Source organism: Cryptotermes secundus, unplaced genomic scaffold, assembly GCF_002891405.2.
Source record: "Cryptotermes secundus unplaced genomic scaffold, Csec_1.0 scaffold93, whole genome shotgun sequence".
NCBI classification, from domain to species: domain Eukaryota; kingdom Metazoa; phylum Arthropoda; class Insecta; order Blattodea; family Kalotermitidae; genus Cryptotermes; species Cryptotermes secundus.
In genome coordinates, this window is record NW_019736393.1 from 801,667 (window position 1) to 827,854 (window position 26,188).

At 39.1% G+C, this 26,188-nt stretch overlaps 2 protein-coding genes across 3 annotated transcripts in view; both read right to left on the reverse strand.

Annotated features, from left to right (window-relative positions):
* Positions 1–6,654, reverse strand: part of LOC111869757 — a 40,876-nt gene extending 34,222 nt beyond the window's left edge. The window contains exon 1 of the mRNA XM_023861499.2: positions 6,446–6,654. Coding sequence (XP_023717267.1) covers positions 6,446–6,484 — 39 coding nt within the window. The 5' untranslated portion in view covers positions 6,485–6,654. The remainder of the gene's footprint in view (positions 1–6,445) is intronic.
* Positions 6,655–13,328: 6,674 nt separating this feature from the next.
* On the reverse strand, positions 13,329–24,279 carry LOC111869756. Of its 2 annotated transcripts, XM_023861498.2 has the most exons (3): positions 23,960–24,279; positions 19,640–19,795; positions 13,329–16,990 (listed from the first exon to the last, which is right to left on the reverse strand). In XM_023861498.2, exons 1-3 carry the CDS (start codon positions 24,176–24,178, stop codon positions 15,854–15,856), a joined length of 1,512 nt encoding a protein of 503 aa, XP_023717266.1. In that variant the 5' UTR covers positions 24,179–24,279; the 3' UTR covers positions 13,329–15,853. The 2 variants fall into 2 exon arrangements, 1 of the variants encoding a protein (XP_023717266.1); XR_002843722.2 differs by lacking the exons at positions 13,329–16,990; positions 19,640–19,795 and adding an exon at positions 21,393–23,572.
* Positions 24,280–26,188: the final 1,909 nt, after the last annotated feature.

The following is a 26,188-nucleotide window of genomic DNA, read 5'->3' on the forward strand; positions in this document are numbered from 1 at the left end:
AGCGTAATATTTAAATACGAATAACTACAATTTTATCTGTAGTTTTGTATGGGTGTGAAACATGATTTCTAGCAATAACGGAGAACATAGGCTGAGGGCGTCTGAGAGAAAGGTGCTGAGAATATTTGTACTTGAAAGAGAGATGAAATTATAGGAGGTCGGAGAAAGTTAGATAGTGAGGAGCTACATAACATTTAGAATTAACTATTTTTGGAGGATGCGATGAGAAGGGCGTGTAGCATGAATTGTAGAGACCAGAAATGTATACAAAGTTTTGCTTGGCAAACATGAAGGAGAGAACCATTTGGAAGACTTCTATGGGAGGATAACATTAAAGTGGATCTAAGAGAAATAGAATATGAAGTCGTGGACTGCATTTGTATGGTTCAGAAGATGCACCAGTGGTGGGCTATTGTGACTATGGTAATGAAACTTCGGGTCCCATAAAATGCTGGCATTTTGGGGTGGGGGTCGATTTGAGGGTGATGACTGAGAAACTATTCACTATTCAAGAAGGGCTCATCTCCAGTGAAATAATTAAATGACAGGAGACGACAGAGAGACTGTTGTTGTCAGATAAATTTACTGGTAAATTTAAATGTAACTGCAACCAGGGCATGTGCACTCATAATCTCTCCCAGCATTATTACAATATTTTACAGGCTGTTCTCGTATGGTTCGCTGGCGGACTGAAATCACGGAGTTCTCGTCTGGTTCGCTTGCGGAATGAAATCACGGAGTTCTCGTCTGGTTCGCTTGCGGAATGAAATCACGGAGTTCTGGTCTGGTTCGCTTGCGGAATGAAATCACGGAGTTCTCGTCTGGCATTCGTAACATTAGTATAAAAATTGCAGGTTAATACCGCCATCCTATTGGCTGGCAACACTCCATAAAAGAATAACGGCTCGAAAAGGTGTGCCTCCTAACTTAGGACTCTCACTGCGCTCCTGAAAATCGCACTGCAGAGCGAATGTTCGTTTCCCATGGACTTAACGTGTTATAAATTCAGAAAAGTTGTATGGCCTTTGGGGAAAAAAGTGCTAAAACCCACGTTAACGTACACAATTACAATTACTTAATAAGCATCCAAATAACATTTGTACGCACAAATTTCAAGCGTTCAAAATGGCGTCGACAGTGTGAACACGGATAAGTTCCGTCATTCAACTGAACACACGCAGGAAAATAGACCCGGAGCGCTGAAAACAACTCGAATATCAGATGTCTAGGGTATGATATCGATTGTCGATTTCGAGATATCGTTGTCGAGAACGGCCTATATAGAGAGAACTAGAACTAGAATTTTGTCTAGGGGTTACTAACACGTGACTTAACATTTGACTGAACATATCTAAAATACACGCAGCGTAGAGCGGTTGAGGACCTCGTATCATGAGAACAGAAGACATGACGCAGTATGAATACGAAAATTAACGGCCATGGACCACCACGCTCGCCATATTAGGAGACGTGTTTGGTGAATGCGAAATTTATAATGGTCCACGTGAAGTGCGTTGTCTATCAATATAGATGCCATATGGGCCTACCACGTGCGATAAAACTTAAATATTATTGCTATAGAGTGATGGACTAGACGCAAGGCTTCTTAAACGTTAATGATATTTTATGAAAAGAAAACACCTTGACATATTCCGTCAAATTTCGAAGCTTTGGTGGAAGTTTCGTAAAGGAATCTTTAAGATGAACTGTTGTAGTGTAGGAGATAATATCCATTTACTAACTCCTCTTCTCTTTTCATACTGAGAAAATGGCGATATCACAGTAGCAGTTCCTGTAAATGCCAGTACGAAACTTGAGGAGAAGACAAATTTTATTGCTTAAGTTTAGAAGTTTATGACTCAGCTTCTTACAATTTTCAGTCTTCAGTATTATTTTTTTTATTATTATTTCTAGTGGGGTGAGACTAAGTCCCTTGTACGGCGGCCACTTCTGGCCTATTGTACCAGCCCCAGATGATAGGTGAGGGTGATTGTGGAGCAATTGGTGGAATGAAGATTGGCAGGGGAAACCGAAGTACTCGGAGAAAACCCACCCCAGCGCCACTTTGTCCACCACAAATCCCACATGCCCAGACCCGGGATCGAACCCGGGCCGCCGCGGTGGGAAGCTAGCGACTAACCGCTTGAGCTATGGAGCGGCCCTCAGTCTCCAGTAACTAGTGTAGCTGTGATAACTTCACACAAATTGTGTAAGAAATTCAGAGACTTGTCAAGATAATAGTCGGTGGACTGCACAACGGCAAAAGTATTTTCTATTAATGGAACCCTAATAGAAATGGGACAATTATTACACGCAGTATAATAATGGAATTCTTTCTCTGTGTTCTATGTTGAAGGTCAGAATTATATTCACGATGAGCGGGGTCCTAGTCCTTCAAGTGTCCCAAAGATTGGTCGTAACAGGTTAATTCTGAGGCTACATGGGCCAAATGTTAATAAAATACTGGCATTAGATTAATTAATTACGGATCACAACAAAATAGTGGAGAATAACGTAAAGTATGGGTTATAATTTCCCAACCAGAGATTAGTTCTTACTTACTTACTCATGGAGCTGAGCCCTTCTGGAGGAGCCGCCAATTCTGCAGCTACTCAAGAATTTCCCAGCATTTTATGGAACCCGAAGGTTCATTACCGTGTTCACAAGAGCCCTCCACTGGTCCCTATCCTGAGCCAGATTAATCCAATCAATACCATCCCATCCTATCTCTCTAAGATCCATAATAGTGTCCACCCACCTACGTCTTGTTCTTCCCAGTGGTCTCTTTCCTCCTGGCTTTCCCATCAATATACTATACGCATTCCTCGTCTCCCCAATTCGTGCTACATGCCCTGCCCACCTCATCCTCCTCGACTTGATCATTCTAATTATACTTGGAGAAGAGTACAAGTTATGAAGCTCCTCATTATGCAGTTTTCTCCAACCTCCTGGAGATTAGTTCTAGGAGTCATATTTAATATACCTTCCAGACTGAAAGACGGAATGCAGTTTATAAAGGAAATGAACTTAACGAGCCATATATATTATACATGTATTGAATTCTAACTTCGGGATCATAAGACATTTTATTTTAATATATCTGATAACATTTTACTGCAGAACAAGGAACTTCTCTATGGATGTTATGCATGCTGCATTTATAAGTACAGGCCTGTGCTAGAGATGTATATTACAGATTTGAGTACTTTTTTAACATATTCGTTTCAGATGTAGAGACACTATATTATTAGTCGGCGTATAGAATAAAAGACATGGCAAACGTTAAGATGAAACTGAAGGTAAAGTTAAGGCTGTCCCATTGCTTAATTAAGCAGCATACCGTGATGATGAGCAAGAAGCGGAGGTAGCCTACTCATCCATGCATTTTTAATTTCGGCAACAGATTAACATGAATAGCGTATGTTATCCTAATGAGGAGCTCCATAACTTGTACTCTTCTCCAAGTATAATTAGAATGATCAAGTCAAGGAGGATGAGGTGGGCAGGTCATGTAGCACGAATGGGATAGACGAGGAATGCGTATAGGATATTGGTGGGAAAGCCAGAAGGAAAGAGACCAAAGGGAAGACCAAGGCGTAGATGGGTGGACAATATTAGAATGGATCTTAGAGAGATCGGATGGGATGGTATGGATTGGACAGATCTGGCTCAGGATATGGACCAGTGGAGGGCTCTTGTGAACACGGTAATGAACCTTCGGGTCCCATAAAATACTGGGAAATTCTTGAGTAGCTGCAGAATTGGCGGCTCCTCCAGAAGGGCTCAGCTCCATGAGTAAGTAAGTAAGTGAGTAAGTGTACGTTATCCTCCAGGAGATTCCCCCTTCCCCAGGAAAATAACGCCCGTTACCCATTCGATAGAAGGCAGACTGGGCCCCAGATTTTGTCTTGATGCTGTAGCGAAGAGAACCCCCTTCTTCTGCCGGAAATCTAGGTGTAGAGGGGCTGTAAAGCTATTTACGTTCCTGCTGTCACCGCACAACCTGACAGAGGCCTCCAATAATACGTAACTATACAGGAACCCTCTATAGCGAACTGTAGGTGTAGAGAGGCTGTAAAGCTATTTAGGTTCCTGCTGTCACCGAACAGCCTGGTAGGAACCTCCAACAATGCGCAAAACTGAAATTTTCGTGACTTTATAGGAAATTCTTTTAGTTGACTGTAGGTGTAGAGAGGCTGTAAAGCTATTTAGGTTCCTGATATCACCGTACAGCCTGATAGGGACCAGTACCATTGTGCAGAACTGCACTTTTCGTGACTGTACAGGAACATTTTATAGCTTACTGTAGGTGTAGAGAGGCTGTAAAGCTATTTAGGTTCCTACTCTCACGGTACAGACTGATAGGAACCTGCAACAATGCGCAGAACTGCACTCTTCACTGACTAGCTGAGGTGGGACGGAGGGAAATAGCATATATTTATGTATTATTTTAGGGGGTCGTGGTATCACAATGTTTCAGAATCCCTGCTTTATGCAGTATGGAGGTCGCTGAATGAGTGCCCCTACAGCCAGGTCTAGCGCGACAGCGAAGGCCAATCAACCTGCTATCCTCTGGTGCCACATCTTAGCAGCGACACATAAACACATTTCCTTCTTTCGAATTAAAAGAAATTTCTGCTGCTGCTTGATTCATATCGTGCCCAACAACTGCCAGCATGTTACGCAATAACTGCACCAGTAACGGTTTTTGTCACAGTGTATGGAAGTTTCGTGGTTTTGTGACTAAGTTTCGACAATGTTAGGGGGGACATTCTCGTCCCTTGGGGTGACATTTCGGCTTGTGCCTTCCCTGTATACAGTCCGCACAAATGCTGAACATTACCTAGGCAACTTAAAATTACGTCATTGCATAATCCGTCTGTATTGTTCCTAATAGTAAAACTGCAGGTTTTTAGTATTCGAATATCAGAGAGAATCAAATACCCCATTCTTGATTTATCAGCTGGATTCCAGCACGGTTGGGCGGAGTGACAACTCGACACATTAGTATATGAAACCCGAGTGACAAGTGACTAAGCAGACTTCCTAATCTTGTCCTTAATTAAGCTCCAGAATATGAAGGCGTATGAGAGCATAGGTTTATCTCCAACGTTTTTAACCTCAACATTGGATGGAGGGGAGTGACCCGTCTTAGTCCTAGAGAAACATTTCTTGGACACGGTGATTGTGTGGGCCCCAGAACCAATATGGACGAGATGCCTACAGCCGAACCCCGGCCATTAATTGTAGATTAAAAAAAAAAAAAGCAAATTCCGCGGCCTGTAGTCTGATAGCGATCTATACCGACCGAGCGACCGCCGTTTGTCGGCGAAGTTAGTGCCAACTTTAGCGGATAGAGGGTGTCGCATGGTCAGAGCAACGGACCCCCATGGCAGTTAATCTCGGTTCTCTAAACCGGAACCGCTATTTCCTTGAAACAGCTCCTCAGTTATCCTGACGAGGCTGAGTGAACCCGGTTCCAGACCCACTAGTTCTCAGAAAATCTGGTAGCGCCGGGAATAATCGAACCCGGGATCTCTGGATGTAGCCAGAAACTCTGACCACTAGACCACAGAGGCCATCTAATTCTGTACACTCAGATCACAAAATTATAAATGTAAAGGTAAAGTTGTCCTTGTACTTAGCTAATTAAGCAATACTCAATTAAGACGTATGGGGGAGTGGATGTATAGATCCAATTTTTATTGACCTCAGCACTAGCTAGAGGTGAGTGGTCATCTTCACGCCTCAGCCGCTTTAACCCCAGGTAAAGAGCCCCCGGTATCCTTTGCACAGGAAGCTAGGTGCGTCCCAGAGCTTGTCTGGACGCGGAGAAGAGAAAATTCTTGACCCTATGAGAACTCGAACTCATACCCCTCTGTCATCCAGCCCGTAGCCACAAAGTTATTTAAAATATAAGTGCTGGTTCAAGGCAATGGCCCATGTGAGAACCTTACAGATTCGCGAGACACGCCGGTCTCAACGAAATTCTTTAGTCTCGTATTCTAGAGGTGCTTGCTTCGAATCTCGGTCGGGACACCAGCTATCCTGACATTTTTCATTGCATTCCTTACTTCTTCCAGACAAATACCGGGATATTGTCTCGATTTAGGCCATAACCGTTGCGTTCCAAGTCCTTTTCAATTCGTCAGTCGTTCTACCATCCGATTCTATACAGCCTAGTTACTGGGAGCGCCGTTAAACAACCTCTCAAAGGTACTGTTACATGTGTCGACTTTTATCCCTCTCGCTTTAGAATAACCACGTTAATTCCGATGATGTTCTTACAAAACTCGAGATTTTTTAGATAATTTAATTTGAATTAGATCCTGTTCATAAATCCTCACGTTATGCTTCTCCCTCAGAAATTTGTTGGTAAATAATACCGCATTAGACTGCTGCGGCCACTCACCTTTCCACTTATAAAAACTGAAAACATTCGTACCTTAGAAGGATGTGAAATCCGCTCTGTAATCATCTTCATTAAAAGAATAGCAATTACTGAAATTAGCCACACGGTACATGGGGGATCCTATAGAGGAAAGTTGGGTTCACGAACAAACAAAAGCTGATCGTTGCGTGTAAAATTCGCACATTTATTGCTACATTCACTGGATACGGTATATACGTCACGACACCAACTCAAGAACTGACTTCACTCGCTGTAGCCAACACTTTCCTTCGGCTGATGACCAACTCGTTTGAGAACACGGCAAAGAGCTTCAACCATAAAGATAACAACTCATACCTTCGATGTTATTCACGCTACAGTCAAAGCCCTACAATATTGTTTCGATATTTATGGAGCAAATCTGTAATATTTCCTGCTCTAGAGTCCTTTGTTGGGACCTTGGCTATTTTTCAGTTTAGTTCGTTGAGGCACTATGCTACAAGCCGGAAGGTTGCGGGTTCAAGTCCCGATGAGGTCATTGGATTTTTTTCAATTGACCTAATCCTTCCGGCCGCACTATGGTTCTGAGGTTGACTCAGCCTCTAACAGAAATGAACACCAGGAATTAATTAAATAATTTTCCTGGGGAGTAAAGCGCGGCCGGGCATGTACTGTCTTCGCTCGCTTGGAAACCGGGATCGTGGGTTCGAATCCCACTCAGGGCATGGATGTTTAGTTTGTGTGTGTGCGTTTTTCTGTGTTTGTGTACAGGTAGAGGCCTTGCGACGAGCTGATCACCCGCCCAAGGAGTCCTACCGAATGTGTAAGATCTAGAAAAACCGAAGTGAACAGAGAAGTTCATGGAAGTAGGCCAAGGCCCACTGGGGCTGTAGTGCTAAGGGGGGAAAAAAAAAGCGCGGCCGGCGCGTAAGGATGACAACCTCACCACCATCTGTGAGCCGATTATCTAGATAATGTGGGATCCTCAACGTCTCACAACCCTATGGGCCTTCACGGCCTGTTTATTTATTTATTTTTTTTTTACTTTTAATCCTACATACAGTCGGCAGGAATTCTTGGACGGGGGATCAGCCCATCGCAAGGCCGCTACCTACACACAGAACAACACAAACACAGAATAAACGCTCACACAGATATCCATGCCTTGAGTGAGATTCGAACCCACGATCCCAGCTTTCGAGCGAGTGAAGACTGTTCATGCCTTAGACCGCACGGCCGCTGTGATCGGCAACATTAGGTTATTAGGACAATTAAGTCAAGGTGGATGAGATGGGGTGAATATGTAGCATACATCACAGATATTAGAAATGTATAACAAATTGTAGTCGGAAATCCTGAACGGAGAGGCAACTATAAAACCAGTGCGTAGATGGGAGGATAACATAAAAAAGGATCTTCAAGGAATAAGGCATAAGCGTTTGAATCATGGACCAGTAACAGGCTCTTGTCAATAAGGTGATGAATCTTTGGATTACTGAAAGGCAGATAATTTCTTGACTACGAGAGCTGCTCTGAGCTTCAGTTTTGTTTAATCTTCTGCTTAAATGGTATCAGTGTCCTAAATTAACAGAGGGTATACAGTTCTTTCCAACGTAGACTGTTCAGTGTAAGAGACTAGATGCGTCTCAGGGAGTCTCTTACTAGCGTCATCCTTCCCTTAACGAGATTCATCCCTTTCGCACTAATGAGACGATTGGTGGGGGGGGGGGACAACAGAAACTTGACTTGGCGCAATTTCAGATCAACTTTTATGTTTATACAACATTTGTTGAGGGGAACGCGGTAGCGTAGTTGGCTAAAGCACTGTGCTAGAAGCCGGGAAGTAGTTGGTTCGATTCCCGATGAGGTCATTTGATTTTTCAATTAACCTAATCCTTTCAGCCGCGCTATGACCCTGGTGTTGACTCAGCCTCTAACAGAAATTAGTACCAGGAATCTTAGTGGGTTACAGGGCGGCCGGAGCGTAAGGGTGACAACCTCACCGCCATCTGTGGCCCGATTGTCTAGAAAAACGTGGGGAGCCTCGACGTCGCACAACCCTATGGACCTCCACGGCCTGTTACCTTTAGAAATTTGCAAGATCTGTTGTTGCATTGACAGTAGAGCACATAATTATTTTATTCTGATAAGGATTTCAGGCTGGGAGCCGGGAGAGCACAGTCCTGGCTACGAGTTGGACGGCAGAAGAGTCGGAATTCGAGTCCCAGTAGGGGAAAATTTTTTCTCCTCTCCGCGTCGTCCAGAGCGTTTCTGGGGCTCATCCTGCATTCTATCAAATGAGTATCCGGGACTCTTTCCCCGGATCTAAAGCGGCTGGGGAGTGAGCCTCCCCCATGCGTGGGTAACTTTATCTTTTTGTTACATGAGGTTAAGGCCGCGCCATAGCTCAAGCGGTTAGTCGCTGGCTTCCCACCGCGGCGGCCCAGGTTCGATCCCGGGTATGGTCAAGTGGGATTTGTGGTGGACAAAGTGGCGCTGGGGCAGGTTTTCTCCGAGTACTTCGATTTCCCCTGCCAATCTTCATTCCACCAATTGCTCCACAATCACCCTCACCTATTATCTGGGGCTGGTACAATAGGCCAGAAGTGGCCGCAGTACAAGGGACTTAGTCCCACCCCACTAGCAATAAAAAAATAATACATGAGGTTAAGCACGATTGTCTTACTGTTTCTCCCGTCTCTCTATATGATCCAGCCGGATATTCTTGGACGTGTTAGTCCTCTTTGACACAGTGCTTCAATCTTCGGTCCCGAGTTCTGGATTTCTACATCATACACATAAGCTGACCACTCACCTCCAACAAGATACAATATCAAATAACTCTCTGTGGGAGATCACAAAACAAGAACAAATTGACATGCAAATTAAAGAGATAAAATGCAGGTGGAACGGACACACTTTAAGAAAACCAGCTGGTGCCATAGAAAAGGATGCAGTAGATTGGAACCCCCAAGGTGCTACAAGAGGAGGGCGACCAAGGAAAACTTGGAGGACAATAGAAGAAGTAACAGGTATGGGAAAGACCTGGAGAGAGGTTACGGCATTGGAAAATCAGAGGAAAAGATGGAGAAGCTTCACAGGAGCCTTATATTCTACTCGGAACTAAAGGAATTAAGTCAAGTCAATCATAAGGGTTGACAAATGAACACAGTTACGTTCTTCTAGCTCAAACTGGATACGTTACGTGTTCTTTATCGTTTTAAAATTTTTACTGGCCCGTATGCAGACTGCTGTACTAAAATCCTTTAATACAGCATTTATTGCTTTCTCTACAGAACTTCCAGTTTACACTCTGACAGGTCTGTTTTTTTAATTTATATTGGATACCTTAAAGGGAGAAACACTTTGATTTTGCGAGGTTCATATAGCCACAGACACTGACACGCTTCTAAACGAACGAACGAAACGTCGGTAATCACCAATAAGACTCCTCAACGTCACAACCCAGAATATCAGAATCCTAGGATTTTTGTTTATTCGGATTTATTTACGTAACATTTTTCTACAGAAGATCAAGATGTGGGGGGAGAGTCTTATAGAAACATTTGTGCTATCTTTCTTTATAAGATGTTTGTTTTTACCTGTTGCTTCTGTGATTTTGACTGGGTTGAATGAAGAGTATACATCCCTCTCTCGTCCTTCCATTCCGCCTTGATGACGCCCTCAAAGAATATCCCCCCCCCAAAAGAAAACAAAGTTAGTGGTATCCACCTCATCTGTTGTTACCAGTAGTTTTTATTTTTTAATTTACGCTCCTGTTAGTACCACATACCTTAACAGCCCTCTGTCCAATGCGGCGCCCGCGGGCGCCATGGCACCCGTGGTATATTTTTCTGGCGCCCTCCGTAATCACATATAATTGAGCAGATTTTTAATATTAATTCAAATTGTAAGACAAGAGACATTTTTGAACGTCTGAGTACTGTTAAATATTTTCGAAAAATTGTATTATTATTATTATTAGTAGTAGTAGTAGTAGTAGTAGTGTGTGATGGCGCCAGCACCTCCATGGGCATCAGTGAATTGTGCCCGAGTACATAAGAACGTTGGACAGCACTACAGATGCCTAAGTGTAAAACTACAGTATCTTTAGCATGCTCAAGGTACTGTAGTTTTACACTTAGGCATCTGAACCCATTTCTGCTGTAGAACCGTTGAACTTTTTTCGAATTACTAGCCCAGGTCTGAATATTTGCGATCTGATACTGTTTCAACTTGCCGTAAATTTTGAAACCTTCTATCAGGGCTGCATTTTACTTCCAGTGACGGCTGCATCACTGTTCCAGTGATAAAACAAGGATATTAGTGCTTCAAGAATACGGAATTTAATTTTGAAGTCTTCTTGCTAGCACTTGTTTACGTGTGTGGTCTAATTACTACGGCAGATGGATAAATTTATTAGGCTCTTTAACAATAAGAAATACAAATTTAATTAATGAGGAAACTAAGAGCAGATTGGATTGTGGTAATATTTGCTGCTATTCAGTTCAGAAAACTTCTCAAGTCTGCTGTATAAAAATGTAAAAATCAGAATATACAAAACTATAATTTTGAATGTGGCTCTGTATGGGTGTGAAACTTGGTCTTTGACATTACAGGAACAACATAGACTGAGGGTATTTACGAACAGGGTGTTGAGGAGAATATTTGGACTGAAGAGAGATGAAGTCACAGGAGGTTGGAGAAAACTGCATAATGAGAAGCTTCATAGCTTGTACTCTTCTCCAAGTATAATTAGAATGATCAAGTCAGGGAAGATGAGATGGGTAGGGCTGATAGCATGAATTGGGGAGAAGAAGGATGCATATAGGATATTGGTGTGAAAGCCAGAAGGGAAGAGATCACTAGGAAGGCCAAGAAGTTGGTTGGTGGATAATAATAAAATGGATCTTAAATAGATGGGATGGTATTGGCTTGAATGATCTGGCTCAAGATAGGGACAAGTGGAGGCTTTTTGTGAACATGGTAATGGACCTTCGAGTTCCATAAAATGTTGGGAGATCCTTGAGTAGCTGAATAACTGGCAGATTCTCAAGAAGGGATCAGCTCCATGTAGTTACTACATAATGTGAGGATCCTCTGATTGTATCTTATGTTTAAAATATGTCTTGAACACCTATTTACAAAGCTTCATAGTTTGTTCATGCTTGTTTTTAATACTTTCCATGTTTCACGTGCATAAAGGAGAACGGATTTTACATTAGTATTAAAAGTCTGTAATTTAGTCTTTTTTTAATTTTTGTTCTTCCACGCCTGATATAGAAGCTACATTTGCTCTTTTTATTCTTTGATTTATGTCTTGATCTGTTCATCTTGTGTTACTATGCTTCCTAGGTATGTAAAACCCTCTAGCTGCTCAATTTTTTTTATTAGCGATAGTTTCTCTTCTATTTTGGCCTTTATTCTAATCTCTTTAGTTTTATATTTACATTGATACGAGTATTTAGCGCAGCTTTGCTTCTTGTTGTGATCTTATTAATTTGTCCTTCATATCAATATGTCTCTGTGACAATAAACATGCCATCAGCAAAATCGAAATCCTTCCAACCTATCTTTCACCCCCCCCATGCAATAAAGGATCTTCATTTTAGTGTCAGCACTTTAAAGAGTAGACATAAAACATCAAGTGGTAGACCATAGTCTATAGACAAATACAAGTCAGCTTTTAACAAATGACCATGCATCAGGCGTGTGTGGCCAATCTGAAGGCACACAAGCAAACTTCCTCCTTCCTGAAAAATCTGCCAAACCTTGGCAGATGGCTTCACTGTCCACAATCTGTTGTTCTGTGTAACGGGCCATTCCTTTTTCTAAGAAAATAAAACTGTATGAAGATGAGCACAAATGCTACTGCCAAGAGCACATTCTGTCTCCAGGATCCCATGGAGGGTAGCCTTCCTACCTGGGTACCTGTTTTGCATAACCTGTATGGACAGGCGCCCAGCAAAACAAAACGGTCTTTCCTGCCTTACAGATGCCTGAGGTTTGGTACAGAATTTCCACAGCGACCAGTTGATCTTTACCAACATTTCACAGGAATCTAGAGGCAAGTATCTCCAACATGTCTACTACTTAAAAGACTACGTGGTACCTGGACCTAGAAAATCACATCCTTAACCTCCGGCACCTTGTAAACAGCTAGTCTCAAATAATTGTTTCACGGGAGTGTTTTCTTTGTGCTATACCCATTGTCTTTGAGCCGGGATAGCGTAGTTGGTATAGCGACTGTCTACGCTAGACAACCGAGGGGTCTGAATTCGAGTCCCAGGTCAAGAATTTTCTCTTCTCCACATCGTCCAGACCGACTCTAGGTCCCACCCAGCCTCCTATCCAATGGGTACCGGGGACTCTTCCTCCAGCGGTAAAGCAGCCGGGGCTTGAAGCTAATCTCTCACCTCCAACTAGTGGGATGGTCAAGAAACTGCGGCTCGATACATCCATTCCCCCCATACACCTTCACGGCATAGTGCTTAATTCGTTAAGTACAGGGAAAACTTTACCTTTTTTTTACCTCATGCTCATTATCTGTTTTACTGTGGTGTAGGGCTATGATGATTGGAAGTACTAAACATGCAAGTCTACAACAAGAGGCATGGAATTTGTTAGGCTAATCGAAAAATGTCTGCCAGAGAGACATAATGTTGTCCCTATACGCATATTCGTCTCATGCATCTGCTATTCACATTGGTCTGAAATTAGACAGTTTGCCACCACTGATTTTAAAATTTGGTATAGAATATGCCACTAGAATGGTTAAAAAATCAGATGGAATTGTAAACATCAGTTTATAGTTTCTGATGCTATTGATTTATTGGAGGAAAACATAAATATTATATGAGGCAGGAAGACAGAAGATACTGAAGTGGAAATGACGGTAACAAATAAAGGTTACATTCACACAGAAATTAAGGGCGAATTAAATATAAATAAGTTTGTTCATATCCATACCATCAAACATGTACATTACTTTGCTACTTATTCCAGAAATCTGAGCATAGAAAGTCATTTGTGGTCATACAGTAGACACTGCTGTGTGGCTTTCCAATGCAACCCAACTGTACTCATAGACAACACTGTCACAAAGACATACATCACACTATGCCCACGCTTCAGCCCTTGCTCTCAGAGAAGCACATCTTCCATTATCTTGATTACTTCTTCAAGAAGGCCATACATTACACCATATCATCATACTGAATCCTACAATACAATACAATACAATACTTCAAGACATCCACTATGCTATACTTAAACACCTTCTGGCTACTTAGTAAATGCCAAAAGACCACTCCAGACTTTAAATTAACTTACAACACAGGATTATAAATTAGACTGGACTGACTGAGAATGTTTGCAGAAAACAACAGCATATGAGAATAAAGGGCCCAAATTATACAAGACCTGACTAGACAAACTTTATAAACATCCAATGAATTTGGAAACAGGAGTTACCAATTTAATACATGTCCTCACATAAAAATGAAAATTGATCAGATTTAATTTTTTAATGCTTCTCACATTTCTATACATTTTACATATTTTTAAAATCCCTGCCTTACAACTTTACTATTTTTGTGCATTCCACCTTACAATGGCCACTTTGCAGTCTAAACATGTAGTGTGTAATCAGGAATAAAAAATAAGGCTTTTTAATGTATGTGCAATGATTATTCTCAAGCCTTGAATGACTTGATGTTTCACTATTCTCCTTGTTATTCTTCTGATTTTGCCTGGAACATAACATTCTCTTGACATGCACAACAAATCAAACATTCAGAGAACATATAATATGAGCATACTCATCAATGGGATGAGGAGATAACTTTATAATATTATTTTAATACTTTTTAATACCTTAATATTTCTAGTTATTTTAGCCATGTAATATCAAACTCTTTATTCATATTATAAAATCTTATATTTGTAATATAAAACATCTTCTAATTACCTCCACTAATATTTTAAATATAAAATTCTTGTATACTCTTAATATTTACAATATTTTTCTATATCATAATTTTTTCATAACACAAGGCACAATGTTCTACAACTTTTTTAATATTGACATGTTGCACCACAATATGAATCCATATTGTGATTTTATGAACTTTTAAGGTATTTATTATATACACTGCCTAATGATGGTCCCATGAGGATTGAAATATGTAGCGGTAAACGATAAAATCCAATCTATGAGATACTGATTTTAATTGTGATACCATTTCTCTTGTCCCAGGCTGATCCAGAAGACATATCTAGCATACTTGGGGTTCATCCCAAAAAGGTAAATTAAGCAGCACCACATTACAACATATAGAATTTGTACAGCTCCATTAATTCTTAACCTTGAAACAAAACATTTCTCAGTAGAAAGATGCACATAAAACAGCAGCTATACACAAGAACAGCAAAAAAGACTTTCTATTCAGAAGTTGTATTTAGTGCAAGTTCTTGCTGATTTAACAAAACGTTTTTTATGATCAATTAAATAGGATGAATATGTAAACATTTTCAAACAATCAAAACAGTTGTAAATCTTAACTTTAGAATGAGCTGTCGGCTAATGAGTCATTAAATCATCAATGTTCTCCAATTTAAAATGGCATTCCTTACAAGCGCAAGAAGATCTATTCATTCCATTAATTAATGGCTTATCCAGACTTTCTTTGTTGTTGCTGCTATGCTTTAATGTTCTGTTTAATTTACTTCTGTCTACAATGCTGGATGCAGAAAGAAAAACATTCAACTCATCTCCAAATGCTCCAAGTTTATCTGTTGCTTCACTGTTCAAAGACCCACCTCTTGTGTTATTACTTATTATTGCTTATGTGAAATAGTCTTCCTATTTCTATACATTTTGATAGGTCGTCTTCCTTCATAACTAGTGGGGATATCAATTTCTGACTCAAAACTTCCAGGCACTCTCTCTGCCTTATCTGCAACAGTATCTGTTTTATTGGTTTTTGATTTGAAACTTTCCAATCATTTAACATTTTGATGCACTTCATTATTGGGTGAATAACCAAGGGTTGACTCATGTTACACACAGAGCCAAATATTTCTATCATCATCTTCCTCAGATAGATCCTCAAAGTCCTGCTGTAATAAAACTACTTCAAGAACATCTAAATCTGAGTTAGGAATATAATTAGGATGAAATTCTGACCTTTTCTCAGGATCAGAATTAAAACTAAATACTGCAAATATCAAAAACATATGTTCTATTATGACAGTTCATGTGTTTTCAAGATATGTTGCATATGTAAAGTTTTTGCCACACTATTCACATAGGACCATATCCAAATTAGAATGCAGACTCTTGTAAAGAGTTTGTTGCCAGCTCTGACAGAATTTTCTTTCACACAGGCTACACTTAACCAGCTGCTTCTTGTGAGTATGTATTGCCATATACATCTCAAACTTCCCAATACTGTTAAAGGTTTATGGATATTTTTCAAGGATATGCTTCATGTTTCTTGTATTATGCAAACTGTGAAGGTGCTCCCTTACATGTCGCCTAAAGTAATATTTTTTTGAAACTGCTGTCCTCCATGCAGCACAGCCTGAAGGACCATCATTATCATTTTCAATCGCTACAGTCTGAGTGGCAAGTTCACATTTTTTACCTGAATCTGATTTGTAATTTGTAAGATGATTATTGGAGTGCTTATGCGTTTCAGGTATACTTGACATGTTCACTGCCTGACAATGCCTCTGACTGATTTTATTTGAATATTTTTGACATCTGGTGTTCAAAACAGCTGTATGTAACTTGCACTTTCTGCCATCTTTGTTTTCTTCTGAATCCATTCTGCATTCTTTAAAGTTCTTCTCTGATTCTAATAAAGGTCTTGTTGCCACACATTTTGAGCTGATCACATTAATATGGCCACTACAATTCTCAGACTCTTGGGACATTGTGCTTATTAGTTTTGGCAGCACTTTCACACAATTCTCTCTCATATGCAATTTTCCTTTGGTCCATGATGTATTTCTTTCATTTTCACTTGAAACATCAATAGTAGTACTTGTCAATGTTCCAGTTTGGCTGCTTCCATCAGTTTGCAGGGCCAATGGAGAGGCTGATCTGTTATCTGTGCTAGATTTATTATCCATGGGAAGTATAGCAGAAATAGATGAAGATTCACTGTTTAAAACATCATTTGCTGGAAACAGAATCATGTCTGAACTCACCTTTAAGATGTTCAGAATCTGTGAACTAGCACTGTGATTTGTACTTGTGCATGATGGTTGATTTAATACCAATGAACATCCTTTTGGAGCAGACACATTTGATTTAGACTGCAGTTGATCATATGAATCTTGCAGCATTGTCAATGAGTCTGAATCACATTGTGTTGTCTGTGATTCTTCTAATTCAATGTTAGATTCATCACTAATATGAGAGAATAATGCCCCTGAAAAAGGGTCATTTTTGTCAGCCACATTATTCATTTCATGCCCAACAAATTCAGGCATATCATCACCATCAAGTGTCCCTTCTGAACCCTCAACAGTACATCCACTGTCAAATGGAACAGGGCTCACTTTTTTCACTACTGACTCCACTTTCATATCCTGTTAAGACAAAAATTGCTATTAGAAAAGTACAAAACAATGAAATGGAAATCGTTCGCCAAATGAAAAAGAAATACTTGTTTAATACTAATAATTTAAAAATCTAAGTAAACAATATGAATTGCTTTGAAAGTTATCCTGTTGGGTTGTAATGATAACAGTTGTTTTTTTAAAAAACAATTTGTATTGATTTTATTAAATAGGTTAGTATACTTCCTTTTGTGAAAATGTGCAATGCTTTCCTGACTTAAACAATCTTAAGCTTTTTCATAACTCATGAATTCATTCATTCATAGAACAAACACTGAAGATTTAATGACTTCTTTATTGGCGTTATGCTGAAGTGTAAATGTAGTATCCGTGCGATATCCTACCTCTCTGAATCTGCATTACAGTTATTACCTTAACCTTTCAGGTTCAATCAAGTGGAATAAGAACTTAAATTAATAATTATATACTGACTGGCAATTGTATTTTACAAATAACACAATAAAAATAACCTTCATAGGTGTAATATATTCAAGTTCTGGTTCTCAGCAAGTCAAGAAACATGTTCCATTCACCACATTCAGTTGTCCGGTTCTCAGCAGGTCACGAAACATGTCCCATTCACCACACTCAAGTGGTCTGGTTCTCAGCAAGTCATGGAACATGTTCCATCATCATATTCAGTTGTCAAAGAAACAAGGGTTAAGATTCTTTCAGACTTATCAACCAATGGATGAATCAATGTATGAGGGGTGGGCCAAAATAGTCCGGCCCTTGTCCCGCAACCTTCACTGAACTATTGTGCTTCCCTTTATTAATCCTATACTTTGAATGAAATGTAGGACCCATGTGATGAAACCTTAAATAAGCTATGGCCTCCCAATCACACAGGATATGTGTGGGGTTGATTCAGCTTCTTCTAGGTACCTTTCACAAGTTGGGTTATCTGTCAATCTCACTTTAAGGTGACAGTGTCCTGTAAATAGTACTACCACCCATCTTAATTAGTCTCTGTTTAATTTCAACAAATCCCTCCTCCTTCTGGCAGGGGACCCTAATATAAGTCCCTTTGACTATCTGAGTCCAGTTACAGACTCCCAATGTTTTTCTTCTCAACCATGGTACATGCAATCACACAATGGTGACTGAGGACTGTCTAAAATTGTGAGATCAGGAAAAAATAAAAAATGTATTCCCTGTAATGCTATGATCAAGGGGAAGAAAATTTGTGTTCCTATTTAGATATTCACATTTTTAGAGTTAATTTTTTATATTCTGTAGCAGTCCCCTTTTTAGTCCAACAGGCTAATTTTACTTGTTGACAAGAACATTTTAAAAAGAGGAGCTGTGATTCCCTTGACCTGTTGCTGAACAACTAACCCCTCTTGGTGGAAATACAATGCCCCTTGGGTCAAAGAGGGATTTGAATCCCACAAGGTTGATCTGTGCCATCTAACACCCGTGCATGTTGCAAACGAACATGCGCTCACGTGCACACACACAATCACACTTAAGCTTACACAAACAAAAGAAACACAGGATACAAAAATTAACAACTGCTTCTCTCTCAATGTACGTGAGTATTTGTAGTGAGAGGAAGAATCATGAATGTTCAAAAAAAGTGGGAGAGACACAAACACAAAAATTCTACAACAACCTAGAGGCCTGGACCCATCAGCCCAAGTGATAATGGAATATACTTGTGAGAGGAAGGTGAAACATTTAACAAGCACCATAAGCAAGAGGAAGGAACTTCCACAGAGGGAGAGAGCTATGACTAGGCCTGGCAAGGCCATCCACAAATTTCTTGCAACCTAAGCAACATCTCTATTGATTTTGAAATATCTTATGCCATACAAATTTGAAATGTCATTGGTTTACCTGTTTCAGTGACACATCATATAATAGAAGTCTAAAGTGAACGTTCAAGTTACACTTATCCTAATATATGGAAGTCTGTGGTTGTCTACTTGTTGGGCATGTTGAAACCAGTTATTTTTATACATATTATTCTCCTGCTGACGAGCCTTTGTAAAATTTGCTGCTTTTGTGGATATTCATCTCATTGCCTCTAAGTGTCAACATTTCACTGTGACACAGAAGGGACAGAAAAGTAATGCCTTTTCTTTCTTCTCCTTCATGAATGGGCCCACCAGACTAGTTTCAATATTAATTACAAAATGATGAATCCTTCAGGAACTACGAGTCTTTAAATGAAAGACAGGTCCATCACAAGGCCTACAGTAGAACTGGTGTTATATACAATTTTAATCTTAAGGTTAATTTTAGGCAAGGTATATTTCGATATATTATTTTAGAAGTCTAACCATATGTAATATTATTGTGTTTTTTAATGCATTAGTTGCTGTCCTTGATGAGATATTACATTCTGTTCTAGTATGTTGTACCATAAATTACGATTTGTATCTTGATGGAATTAACTGCCTGCAGGGGCAGTGCTTTTTCTTTCATGTTACCATGTTATTTTTTGTAGAGAATATATTTCTCTGTTGAAATCCAATTCTCTAGGTGCACGAAATAAAATAGTGGTCATATTGGGTACAATATACTGTGTGAAATACTGACAAACATTGCTATAAATATTTTAACTAAGGTGACAAACTCAAGTTTTACTGATCTGGTAGAAAAATCACGTTTCACCTCAAGATGTATTGTGTTCTGAACAAATGATGAGCACTGATATTTGCTAAGATGAATGTATGAGGTATGACACATCTCTTTGAAACTATGAAACCTATTCAGTTTATACAGACATTGATGACAGATGAAACTTGGAAGGCCATCACCAAAGAATACCTAAAGAAAACAAAAAAGGTACATAAGTAAACTTGCCATTTACATAGTAATTATGAACATCTGTGCATTACACCATAGCAATTTAGCGATACAGCGCAAATGTCCCATCTGTCCTTCCCTGCTCAGTCCAAATGGAATTTGCTGAGAGGACATAAGCAGATACACTCTTCTGAGGAACATCAGTGGCATGGCACTATGGAGAAAAAAAAACAGGACAACAAAAGTGACTTATCTTTTTTTATTGCTGCTGGGGTGGAACTAAGTTCCTTGTACGGCGGCCACTTCTGGCCTATTGTACCAGGCCAAGATGATAGGTGAGGGTGATTGTGGAGCAATTGGTGGAATGAACATTGGCAGGGGAAACTGAAGTACTGGGAGAAAACCTGCCCCAGCGCTACTTTGTCCACCACAAATCCCACTTGACCAGACCTGGGGTCGAACCCGGGTCGCCGTGATGGGAAACCAGCGACTAACTGCTTCAGCTATGGCACGTTACAGAAGTGACTAAGCAGACACTTTTGTTGTGATAGATTTTCAGCACGTAAATTTGCCCCTGCCTTCTCCCCTCCAATTCATCAATCCCAGCCTCCATTCTTCTCACAAAGTGCCCCACTTTTCTTTAGATAAATATGGTCACCTTATACGTCTACTTTCTTTCCTGAAGGGAGAAACAGGAGCCAAAATCAATGATAACCGAGACCTTAGTTTAGTTTACTTTATTGAGTTGAGTTTCATTACAAACACTGAACTGTGTTCACACAACAACAGGTTCATGTGGTACACAGGTTAAATACATACAAACAAACAATATGTACAAAATACTTACACTGCTTACATCAGTTCAGTTACTATTAATATCACTATTGATAGCACCATTATTGCACCATTCCTATTTATGCTGTCAACCGATTTTCTAATTTCACATTTTTGCCTCCAGCTAACAGCGGGGGGGGGGGTTATAACTGAGACCTGCTACACAGCAAATACAGTTTAAAATTACAATACACCATTAAACACCCTGAAGTGGTCATTTGTTCCCTGACAAAAATATACTTATGTCATACCTATCTTTTTGAAAATCAAAACAGCCCTCCAGCTTTTTGTCAGACTTCTTACATCAGGCTTTAGTGATCCCATCTGATTGCTCTCAAGTTGAAACATGTAGACATGATCACCACCACCACCACCATCATATACTAAAATCTCAAGTTGTCTTTGTGTGTTTCTTACCTTCTTTGATTATACTTATTTTATAATTGGCCTTTGGCCTGTTTAGCAAGAATGTAAATAAATAAATAAAAGAAAATTATTCAATTATTAACTGCTGTTGACAAGCAGTCTGAGAAACACTGCAAAAACCTGCATTGACAGGAAACCTCTGTACACCTTGTATAAATGTTAGAATAGAAGAGAATTCTATTCTATTCTACTTCACCCTAGTTAGATCTAAGTTTCAACATACCTCTGTTGTCTGGAATTCTATTATATCTACTGATACCAACAAACTGGGATGCTTCCAGCAGAAATTTGGAGCTTGTTTTAATTGTTTCTTTCCCCACGTCCATAATAGTTATGCTTTTGCTTTGGAGCAGTTAAAATTGCACACCTTATGAGGAGACATCACCTCAGTGAACTGTTCAAGTTGACCCTGGCTATATACTCTGTCCTCATTTTTGGAACTAATGGTCTTTGGCTTCTTGCTTGATGTATCAGAGAATTTTCTACGTTCAGTGTCTCCTCTTCTAATAAAAATTGTCCTTTTGCTAGATGAGCTTCAGCTGTCAGTGTTGTTTGCTGGAACACTGATGTAGTTGGAACCAAAACTGTTTCTCTTAATCGTATTTTATAATGGCAATTTCTAAATTATTAAAATATTAATTGTATTTAATTTATATATGTATATACATATATTCACAGCTTAATGGTTTGTGATTCCATTAACTGCATTATAATTGTCTAAATGATAAAAGTTGTCTTTTCTTTGTTTGCACAGATATTAGTGGCAGCTTTAATGAGAAGGGACAGGGGCAGTCATCCTGGGGCCTCCACAGAACAGAAATACAATACACAAATTTTAATGAGATATCTGCTTCTCTGAATCATTAAGTTATTTTGTGTTTTTAGATATTATAAGAAATAAGAACAGAAAAAGAACTGTTGTAATCTAAACTTGCTGTTATTGATAGCAGCCTCCATATTTTGTTTGACCCAGGGCCCCCACAACTGCACATCTTGTTTTGTCCTTTTTGTTGTGCTTATTTTACAACTGGTCTTTCAGATGCTGAGTAAGTATATAAATAAATAAATATAGAATTTAATTATGTTATTATTATTTTCAATTAAAAACGAGAAAGATGACTGTCTTAACTCAATAAATATTACCGTCCACAGTTACATGGACACATTACAGTAACATTAAAATCGTAGGTGATATTTTCTGCGACTTAAAAAAGGCTTTTGATAGTGTTAATCATGGGATTTTATTGAACAAACTTCAATTTTATGGAACAGACGGTAAATTTCATGACTTAATTACATCCTATTTATCTGAAAGATATCAGACGAGTTTTTAATAACAAGCACTGACTTGAGTTACGCTGGTACCTCTAGTTGGGATATTGTAAGGCATGGTGTCCCACAGGGGTCCATTCTTGGTGCACTTATTTTTCTCTTTTACGTAAACGATCTACCGAAAATTTTTAATAACTCAGTCAAATCAGTTTTATTTGCAGATGATGCAAGTTTAGTTATTAGTAGTTATAATAATATACAATACAGAAATGATGTTGATATTTCCTTTGCTTATCTTAATGATTGGTTTAATTCAAACTTATGAACTCTAAATTTTAACAAAACCAAGCATGTTCAATTTATGACACAGCCAAGTTCTAATAGCATAACTTCTGTTAATTATCATAATAATGCGATTTTAAGCAGTACAAATGTGAATTTTTTGGGATTAGCTATTGAAAGCTCATGTAATTGCAAAGCTTATATATCCCAACTCATGCCTAAATTGTGCAACGCTTGTTACTCAATGAGGGTTATCAAGCCCATTATGCCCACAGAGACATTAAAAATGTAATATTACTCTTATTTCCATTCACTTTTGTCCTATGGAATTATTTTTTGGTGCAATTCTTCTTATAGTATGCACATTTTCAGAATTCAAAAGAGAATAATTGGAACCATGAGTGAGTTGAGATCTAGGGACTCTTGTAGAGATGCATTTAGGGATTGGGGAATTTTGCCATTGCAGTCCCAATATATATTTTCTTTATTGATGTTCGTTGCAAATGATATGGGTTTATATCACACGACATCACAAATTCATGGCGTTAATACTAAGCGTAATTTTGATCTTTATCCCCCTCAGACAAATTTTACAACTTACCAGAGGGGACCTTATTATTTTGGTTAATCATCTTCCTTTAAATATAAAAGTTAATCCATATTAAGCAATTTAGAACAGCTTTAAGTGTTTTTTCATATTAAATCTTATTACACTTTAGATGAATATTTTAATTACGGATAGTTTCTTGTTTAGCTATGACCCATTATTTGATCTATTGTCATGTACAATATATGTTCCAATTTTGTATTATATTTTATCTACACACGGTAGGTTATGTAGTTGCAGTGATGTGTAGGGGTTTCATATGTTCGATTTATTGTTGTGGATTTATATATGCATTGTTCTGTTGACTACATGCTGATTTAGCAAGCTTCTGGTGTGACAGGTTCTGTATCCAGTGGCTTCGGCCTTGTATGGATGTGCTGGAACGTGTAATAAATACAATACAATACAACAATTATTAATACAGCTCTTCCAGACGGGTGCGCCTATATAAACTCAATACAATGTTAAAAGCCACGCACATTAGTTTTTGTTTTAATCTAATTACACCCCAATAACGACATAAAGAACGAACCGTTTCACAACGGAATCTGAAATTATGTAAAAGCAAACGTTAAACGCGCCTTCATTCTGTGATTTCTTGGCGTGATACCGTGTAATCTTGTTGCTGGATGTAAACATTTTGGGGGGTAAATCTAAAGCGACCCTGATAATGCAGGCAGCACGTTCCTTCTGATACAGTGTCACAACTAAACAGACTAGCTAAATAATCACCACCGTGAAAACCTGAAAACTTATGTAGTTACCTCCAAGTACAAACAATTCCATATTTTAGACACCACAGATTCTCCTTCACAAATGTCGGTGTCAAATATATCATAAAATATTGCATCGTCTTCGCACATGCACAGTCTGCAGACAACACTTCTTTCGCCTTCCACGTCCATTTTTAAACACATACAGTCACGGATTAATGCCCATAGATCGGCATCAAAACGATAATTGTAGATAACATCTAGGGACATCGAGCGATAAAGCCTTAAACTACTCAAACGAATTATCACAACGATTGACGAAAGATGTGCTTATTATAGCGTAATTGATTGACGACATGACACCGTGATGACCAGAGTCCAGTCGGCAAGAGGGCAAACTGTTATTCCACCTCCCCCCCCCTACACAAGCAAGATGGCAACTAATAATTTTGGATTAGAGAAGTATTTATTTTCTGCTTTATTAATGCAATTTTCGTAAATGGCTGTGTAGTGATTCCAATGCTGTCATATTTCATTCACTTGTTCTCGTAACGAAAACATGTCTCAGCCTTACATGGCCATCCTCAGTGTCGCTCAGTGTTATCTTATGCCTTTAACTTGTTTCATTGCAATGCCCTGTTGAGGAAGCTCAGATTAAAATTAATGAAAATCTAAAGGTATAAAATTAACTCACGTAAGATCGTGAGTGAACCAATAATTAAACAACATTATGATATGTCATATACCTGAGAACTGTCATGTATTAATAGAGAATTGAAAGAAATGTGCCAGTGTGTCTATAACAAAACAGCCATTTCTGACAGTTGCATTAATCAGACAGAAAATATCTATCTCAGTACAAACACTTCATTTACATAAATCAACGATCCCCTTACTTCAATAAATTGATAAATTGAGGCATTATGCATTACATAATACACAGGAAAAATTAATATTCTTAACTGTTTAACACAGGTGAAAATTGGTAAACTTGAATGAAGAATTTGTTTCCAACATAGATCTTTCTATTCAGTAATAGGAATCCAAGATGTACATAAGCACAACAATCTCATTTCAACAACAGATGCCAAAGAACCATCAGCAAAGTATTATAAATAATGTACAACAAACAATTACAATGAAGGGTCCAGATATCATTCAGATATATACTACTTTTGCACAAAAGAGACAATATCAACAAACCCATTGAACATTAATGACTGAAACTAGATAAAAACTATGCATAAAGCATATCAAAGTAATCAGAGAATCTCAAGTAACTCCAAGTATGGGCTGTAGTTTGTAAATGAAAATCAAAACTCTTCTAGGTACATACTATTTCATACAGCAGGCTGCCAAAGGAATATGAATCCAAAATATAAAGCCAAGCTCATAGTACTTCTTACATATCACCAATATATGCCAAACATCAACAGTCAAAAAGTGACCCATAAACTTATAATGTGAATTAACAGGCAGTCATGTTCACAACATGATCGTCAGTTGTCAACAAACATATCATTCTACACGAACATATTACAACACAAATAGGCTCGCTTATTCAAAGGTGTACTTAAGAGTAGCTCACCAGAATAGAATAGAATAGAATGGGTTTTATTATCATACTATACATTTAGATCATCCTTGCAGTTAGTGCCATGTAGGCCTCTAAAAGCAAGGCCATTGATGATACTAGTCTTCAGAGCACCTACACTTGGGTTATCATTTGAGCCACAGTACAAATGAATAGCACCAAATGTGTTCTCAAGGGGATCCTGGTTCAGGCTTCAGGTCTCAAGGTATCTAAACCTGTCTCTCTCACTGTCCCCCACACATATGGCAGCAATAATGTCAATGATCCACCCAATCTGTGAACGAGGGAGGTGATGGAAGGAGACTTTATCATCCTTTAGGAAGATCCAACCGCCATACTTGCTTCGGTCCAGTTATGAGCTATATGAGGACTGTCATCACTAAGTGGGCGATGCGGTTAGTTGCTGGCTTCCCACTGTGGTGGCCCGGGTCTGGTCAAGTGGGATTTGTGGTGGCCAAAGTGGCACTGTGGCAGGTTTTCTCCAAGTACTTCAGTTTCGCCTGCCAATCATTCCACCAATTGCTCCACAATGACCCTCACCTGTCATCTAGAACTGGTACAATAGGCCAGAAGTGGCCGCAGTACAAGGGACTTACTTCCACCCCACTAGCAATAAAAAAAAAGTGGGCAATGCAGTGTCTTCCCAGGGTCAACCATTAAAATTATAAAAGGAGTTATCAACCTCC